Here is an 8,349-nt window from a genome sequence, read left to right as displayed (position 1 = left end):
GAATAGAATAGAATAGAATAGAATAGAATAGAATAGAATAGACAATTGATCAGATGTGATTTGGATAAAATCCAGAAGCTAAAAAGATTATTCACATTTCAAAGAAGCTAAGGCAACATATTTTCCATTAAATGATTACTAATCAACAAACTGCGTACTTTATATTTAATGAGAAACAAAGCAAGAGTGACCTGCAGGGATGCTCTATCATTAGTGGTGTGTCTCCGGGCAGTGTTGGGTGTGTCGGAGGGGGAAGAGCCGGCGCTGAGAGCTTCTTCTATGTCCAGATTGAGCTGATCTAATCTCTTCATTAGCTGGATCATAGATTCAGACCAGGGAGACAGGACCTGAGGAGACTCCTGCATGCAGACAGAAGAGACATACTGTAGGACATCACAGACAAACAAACACTGAGGATAAAACTGATTAGACAGACTCATTACATTAGACTCGGCCATTCAGTCAAGGGTCTGTTTTCTTTTGATGTACAGAGCCAAAAATAACCAACTTGATGAGCCAGCACTGATTTCAGAGCGGTGTCTTCTTATTTCTCAAAGCTTTCAAAGTCACACTAAACTACGCTCTGCATAAAAACACTGAATCACGCCAACACGTTCACAGAGGAAAATGTTACTGCTTAGACTTAATGGAATTTTCAGTTGTTTCATTTTAGTATCAACTTTGTCTCTGATGATTCTCCTAAAATTCCTTAGGAGAATTACAATGGAAACAAATAAGAGAACTGCAGGCATTTGGTGGGAGTACAGATCTATACAATTATAGTGGACAGAACAGCCCAGATCATTCTGACTGAAGAATCTGATGAGAAATGCTTGAGTTCATACTGAGATCTCAGTTTGACATTTCAGTTCATTGCACACAATAATGTTTGAGACATCAGCGTAATCTTTTTAAAACATTTTCAAGGAATATATTTATATATGAAACAATAGCTAGAACAATAGATAGAACAACTGAACAGAAGATAGAATGACAGAATGATAAAAAGAATGATAGAAAGAATGAGAGATAGAACGATAGAACGATAGACAGAACGATTGAATGATAGACAGAATGATAGAACGATAGATAGAACGATAGAACGACAGACAGAGAGACAGACAGACAGACAAGACAAGCTATATTTACGTGTTGTTCTCTGACATTATTTTCTACTGAGCAGTAAATAGCATTGAGAATCAAATGTAACAGTGCCACACACTTTTGAACCAATACCAGCGAGCAACCCAGCTGCCATTGTAGTCCAAACATAGTTGTGTGGTATTCCTCTCCTTTCTCCTCACTGCTACTTACACTGCTCCCCAGACACCGCTGCCAAAGAGTATAAATAGACTGTCCCGTCCAGCTCAGACAGGGCCGAGGGTTCCTGGGCTATAAATTACCTTCACCTACCTCACTCACCAAGCCGTAAATCAACAGGGTTGCCCCTTTACTGACATGAAGTGGAGGGGCCAGAGAGCAGGAAGAGGCCAAAGATGAACTGTGAGGAACATTGAACAGTAACGTCCCGGTGCGGGAGACACAGCAGGCGGAAACACTCAAGCCCTTCTTGGGATCTGCAGCCCCAAGGCAAAAATTATGGCTCCCTCTCATCCTCACACAATGATGCTATTGACGGCTGTCATGCCAGAATGGGACACATTTGTCTCAGGTAGCAGAAATACATGGTTCGGTTGAAAAGGGGGGCGACATACGAGGCACGTAAAATCGCAAAGAATGTGGGCATGGTAAGACCCTTAACCAGTTAGACTCAAGATGCTGACATTCCTTCAGAGAGCGAACAAAGACGCACAACCATTCTAGGGCAATTTTAAATGATACACTACTATTCAAAAGTATGTTTTTGAAAGAAGTCTCTGATGCTCACCAAGGCTGCATTTGACCAGTAAAAACAGTAATATTGTGAAATATTATTACAATTCAAAATAACAGTTGAATATATTTTAAAATGCTGAATTTTCAGCATCATTACTCCAGTCTTCAGTGTCACATGATCCTTCAGAGATCATTCTAATATGCTAATTTGGTGCTCAAGAAACATTTCTTGTTATCAATGTGCTGCTTATTCTATTTTTAGGTTTGGGATGAGGTGCTGTGTTTGGGCTGCAAACACAAAGGTAGTGGGGTCCTGGATCCCAGGTAGGGGTCTGAATCTGGCATGACTTTACGATGTCCAGTCTGCCTGACCTTTGAGTTTCACGAGTCAAAGCTAGTGAGAAGAATTTCTTGTTGTCTCTCTTAAGACACCAGCGCCACTCTGTCTTGCCATTCTGCAATGGACCATTAACCCTCTTAACTCTGACAAAAGACAATGCATTTGTTTATAATGCTCAAATCTGACCCCCCCATGCGGAGTCTCGAGTGAAAACAGTTAGTGTCTTCTCAGAAATAAAGGAGGATGTTGTTTGACAATGTCAGATTTTTTTTTGAAAGAAATTAATACTTTTATTAGTAAGGACACATTAAAATTTTTAAAAGTGACAGTAAAGAGTCAAGACATTACAAAAGATTTCTATTTAAAAAAAAAAGCTGTGCTTTTAAATTTTCTATTTATCCAAGAATCTTCAAAAAAAAATCATGGTTTTCAACTGTTTTCAAGATTGATAATAATAAGAAATGTTTCTTGAGCACCAAATCAGCATCTTAGTATCAATTCTGAAGGAGCATGTGACACTGAAGACTGGAATAATGGCAGCTAAAAATTCAGCTTTGCATCACAGGAATAAATTACATTTTATATTACATTAAAATAGAAACAGTTATTTTAAATTGCAATATTATTTTACAATATTATGGTTTTGATCAAATAAATAAAGGCAGCGCTGTTGATATTTAATAATAGTAATGTATATAAAATGCTATTGTTCATTGTTCATTCATGTTTGTTCATATACATGAACTAATGGGTTATAATTTATTTAACATAACATGTCAAAAATGTATTAGTATAATAAACAAATTAATCTAGAATGATAAATGCTGTTAAAGTACTGTACACTGTTAGTTCATGATACCTAATACATTAAAGGGATAGTTCACCCAAAAATGAAAATTTTATCATTAATTACTCACCCTCAAGTCGTTCCAAACCCATAAGACCTCTGTTCATCTTCAGAACACACATTTTTTGAGGATATCTGAGAGCTTTCTGTCCCTCCATAGACAGCAACGCAACTGACACATTCAAGGCCCAGAAAGGTAGTAAGGACATTGTTAAAACAGTCCATGTGACATCCATGTGGTTCAACCGTAATGTTATGAAGCTACGAGAATACTTTTTGTACGCAAAAAAAAAAACTAAAATAATTACCTTATTCAACAATTTCTTCTCTTCTGTGTTAGTCTTCAACGTGCGTTCACAAGAGTACCATTGCTGTCTATGCAGGGTCAGAAAGCTCTTGGATTTCATGAAAAATATCTTAATTTGTGTTCTGAAGATGAACGAAGGTCTTTCGGGTTTGGGACGACATGAGGGTTAGTAATTAATGACAGAATTTTCATTTTTGGGTGAACTATCCTTTTAATATCAACTAATGAATACTGTAAAGTGTTACCAATTTTACTTATTTACTATTATTGCTAAAAACAACAAAATATCAAGTATAGATTGCCACAGACATGTGGAGTTTTCATAAAAACATAGTGTCTTGGTCTAGTGGCAGCCCTTGGAATCTGTTCCCTGCACAGAATGCGTGGTATTCAATAACCCGGCATCAGTTACAACACCCCTTTCCACCCTGTCAGTCGTGAGAAAATACACTTGTCATGGCAACTAGGCTGGTATGAGTCAGTCCCACCAGATCAGCTCATCATTGTTATCTTCCACGGTGGACAGAATGGCCGAGGACCATAACTGCACCGCCGCAAATTGGCCACATTGTAAATCTCAGCACTGGCCCATTGACATGGAAATGAGGAGTCAAGTGCCTGGCTTTGGCACAGCTCTGGGCTTCCTGCCATGGCCATGCCACCCACTGAGCGTGCCAGCCACCTCCACCGAGAGAATGTAACAATATGTCATCCTTAAAGGCCAACAGCCATAATCCGTTTGCTGAACTGCTTCAAAATCCAGGTCAGATAAGACTCTAAGGAGGAAGAAAATCCTCCTACTTTTTGTTACAGGAGCCGTTCACTGTCAAACTGAATGTCTTTCCTCATACGTATATGGACAGATGGCTAGAGATGCAGAGTTTTTCACAATTCTAAGACATATGCACACATAAAATCCACATAAACAAGTAGAAATAACTCTACTGGTGCTATTGGCCACAATATGGGTAAAGGTTTGTATAGAGCGCCACCAAATGGTGAAGATGCAAAATGCATTTTTTAAAATCTCAATAATTGTGGACTATGCTAAATATCTAATATTTAATTTCCATATGAATTGTTCTATGGAATCTCATTTATAAATTTTGAAAAAGAAAAAAAAAATAATAATAATAATTTCTGTCCTTATCCACAGATTTGTATAGAGCGCCACCAAATGGTGAAGATGCAAAATGCATTTTTTAAAATCTCAATAATTGTGGACTACGCTAAATATCTAATATTTAATTTCCATATGAATTGTTCTATGGAATCTCATTTATAAATTTTGAAAAAAAATAAAAAATAATAATACTAATTTCTGTCCTTATCCACAGGCAGCTCATTGTGGTATTTCTTAAGAAGGTGCAAATGAGGCAAGGTCAGCGTTCACGTGAGGGGTACCACATTCTTTCACAGTTCCATCTTAAATCATGCATGAACAGAGAATGAGTAACAGGAGGGGAGAGTCGAGCATGTGCAGAACAGGGGTCTGCTGGGGCCTAACAAACCATCTCAGCTCACCTGCCCTAGAAAAATCCTTTTAACCTCTGCACGTTCTGTTAACTACTGTAGCTACACCACTGACACTGAGCAGTTACTGTACGTCATCACAACCCTAGATATAATTGGGCTTTCTTGGTTTGACAGTCTCTTCCAGTACAAAAAGTTAAGATTTTAAAAGTATTTATTTTTTCAATTACAATAAAATAAAAATATTTATTACATATATTTTCTTTGGGTAAAAGTATCTGCAATTTAAAAATGTAAATGCAAATATTATTTAATAATGTAATATTTAATTATTTTTGAATTCATTATCTACTTCTAAAATAATACTTAATACTTCAGAAGAATACTACATACAGTTATACAGATTTTTATAAACGGTAAATGCAAATATTATTTAATAATGTAATATTTAATTATTTTTGAATTCATTATCTACTTCTACTATCTACTAAAATAATACTTAATACTTCAGAAGAATACTACATACAGTTATACAGATTTTTATTAACATTTCATAACATCTTTGCAATTAAAATATTTAAATAGCAAAATTTAAACTGAGTCATCACAAATGTAAAATTATCTATATGTAGCTGCGAACCCCAGAATAAATAGCATAACTTTATGAAGATTACAAAAAAACACTGACTTGCAAAAAATGTAGATGTGACAATAAAATCTACTAAAATGCATATAATAAATAGAATGTATAGAATCTATTACCATCTAATCTATTAAAAAAGAAAAAGAAAAAAATATTAAAAATATGATGATGGTAAAGGAATGGTTACTTATTCTAACAACAAACAATAGCTAAAGACATCAAAATGAATAGAAATACTGAACAACATTGACTCATTGTGCTTATGTAGTGATAAGAACAGAATAAGAGGGTGTGATCAACTTTACTCTTTGTCCTGGTTATCTCTGGTATGAATGGTATGGGACTTTTTTTACAGGGTTTCTTAACCAAGCATGGTAGGGAATAAGCTATTGTGTTTTCATATGTGTCCACGTCACACCTCTTTAAAGGCCAATAAACTTGGGATGGGAAGGTCACAGGTTGCCAACAGTCAGGTCAGGCATGAGGTTAGTAGAAAGATGCAAATCATCCATGACTGGCTCCAACTAAATGGAGTTGTAAGTAATGGAAGGCTAAGTTCACCGTTGAACAGACGTTTGCTCTGACAGGCGACAGGAAGGACATCAGACTCAGCATTCCATGAAAACAGAGGCTACGACAGATGCTCAGGAAAGCTTCACTTTTATTTTAAAATGTGACTCAAATCATTTTTATTTTCCTAAAGAATATGAGTGCCTTCTCAATTTAGTATGCCAAAAAAAAAATGTAAGAAAAAAGACCAAATTGCAATTCAGTATACTGAATGTCATCACTGAATACTGTCATGTCGTCACTGTCCATTAAATTTTATTGTGATGAGCATTCTAATAAAGTCAATAGGAGATTTTCCAGCTTTATCTTGAAATTCTTAACATTCTTTAAAGGGATAGTTCACCCAAAAATGAAAATTCTGTCATTAATTACTCACCCTCATGTCGTTCCAAACACGTAAGACATTTGTTCATCTTCGGAACACAAATTATGATATTTTATATGAAATCCGACATTTTCATTTTGGGGTGAACTATCCCTTTAAACGAATAAAGTTCACCAATTCTACAAATTTGGACCAATTAATTTCCATGACTTTTCCATGATTTATCCAGTTATTTGGGATAACTGGAAAAAAGAGTTTTATTTTTTTATTATTATTATTCAGACCAATTGCAATTCCAGAGCAATTCCACGTCTTTCTGCCAGATTTATGAACCTGCTTAACTGACTCATTGAAATAAATGCACTTGAAAGTTTCGCTCAAACGTCAGACATCAACTATGGCTTGCGGACATGTTTTAATCTAAACAAGCACAAAATCTAGTCAATAAAATATTTAGGATCAAGCAAAACTAGAAAAATCAATATTCACTACAGAAATAGCCATTACTTTTCCATGACTTTGGAGATTTTATTACCGGCCATGACTTTTACAGACCTGGCAAACAAAAACTCCCCAATATTTCCAAGTTTTTAATGTCCGTGAGAAACATGAATAGCACTTAAAGCTGAAATGAGCAACAAAACAGTTTAAATGTACTAATGCAAGACATTTGGCTTGCATTCATTTCAGAATTTGAACACTTAGTGTTTATAGGTTGAGCCTGAACCTGTGGAATAGTAATACAGTACTGAACTGAAGGCCATACAGACATTGAAAACTAAACAAGATATCCTGCTTAAAGACATAGCCAAGCTTTAACAAATCTCAAAAGGCCTATTAAACATCTAACCAACATTGGACCCTCACCTCTGTACTGCTGCTCTCCTCCTCCGCCTCATAGCTGCTGCTTCTGGTGGGTGGCAGCTTGGTGCTGGAAGTTCCTTCTCCATGTGTTTGTCCACAGGTACCTTTCCTCCTTTGTTTCTCCAGTCCACCACCGTTTTGTCTGGAGCTTTGGAGAAATTCTGTGCACTTGGGAAACACATCATCGTCATCATCTTCAGAAGAGGTCTCACAAGCATCTGAACTCTCATTGGCTCGGGTGTTCGAGATTAGACCCAAAAAGCTGTCGTAATCTGCAAAGGTAATGGAGCTGGGCTTGTGTTTGATGATTCGGGGTAGATCGGCTCCCTTGGTGACTGGCAAAGGAGCCGAGTAAGGGTGCTCAAGGTGGGACGGTCCCACTGGAGAGGATGCAAAAGAGTAAGCTGGTTCTGATATGGGTCTGACTGTCAAATTAGAGAAACGATAAGTAGTAGATGAGGTGTTTGAGGAGTCTACATCAATGCTGTTGGTCACTGGACTATCTGAGGGAGTCAACAAATAGCTGAATCCGGTCTCAGCATCCATTTGGAGGTCAGGTTCACAATAAATGCCATTTAGTTCATGTTTTGAGGTTGATATTGGAGCGGAAGTGATTTGATGTTCAATGTATTTCATTGTCTTTTGACAATGATTCGAGATTTGAAGACCAGGTCCATCTTTGCTGACGAGCACTGGTACAATTTGACTGATCTTCTCTAATGAACTTTTATTCTTCAGCTCAAATTGTGGTTGGTCTTTTAAAGGTTCATCTATAACAGAGGACAGTGAATCAGAAGTATCTTTTAAGGTCAGGTTTCTATCCATGGTTGAATTTACCATTGAAAGCTCTACTGAGAAAGTCATTTTGGGGGCCTCTTGCAAAGCTGATGACCTCTGTCCTTCAAAAGTCATCACGGGCTGATCTTCCATGTTTCAATCTACAGCTTGAAACTAGCCATAAGGAATATCCAGAAGAGTTTTTGTAAGATGCCAGAAACTGCCATGTTCATCATGTTCCACCATTTGGACTGAACTGGTTCCTCTGTGCTAATTAGCACTTTGTGCCGACCATCCTGAAAAGAAAGAACAGAAATTATGAGTTTGCTTTAAATGGGTGCATGATTTTTTCTAGCTAGGTACATTT

General features: G+C 36.8%; 1 protein-coding gene across 1 annotated transcript in view; it reads right to left on the bottom strand.

Annotated features, from left to right (window-relative positions):
- LOC107704778 (stAR-related lipid transfer protein 13-like) overlaps positions 1-8,349 on the bottom strand; it is a 97,498-nt gene that overhangs the window by 83,899 nt on the left and 5,250 nt on the right. The window contains exons 2-3 of the mRNA XM_016507800.1: positions 7,209-8,278; positions 192-359 (exon numbers count right to left, since the gene is read on the bottom strand). Of these exons, the coding sequence (XP_016363286.1) occupies positions 192-359; positions 7,209-8,135 (1,095 nt within the window). The 5' untranslated portion in view covers positions 8,136-8,278. The remainder of the gene's footprint in view (positions 1-191; positions 360-7,208; positions 8,279-8,349) is intronic.

The sequence above is a fragment of the Sinocyclocheilus anshuiensis genome, unplaced genomic scaffold (genome assembly GCF_001515605.1).
Source record: "Sinocyclocheilus anshuiensis isolate Anshui unplaced genomic scaffold, SAMN03320099.WGS_v1.1 scaffold758, whole genome shotgun sequence".
NCBI classification, from domain to species: domain Eukaryota; kingdom Metazoa; phylum Chordata; class Actinopteri; order Cypriniformes; family Cyprinidae; genus Sinocyclocheilus; species Sinocyclocheilus anshuiensis.
This window is presented reverse-complemented; position numbering and strand designations above follow the sequence as displayed.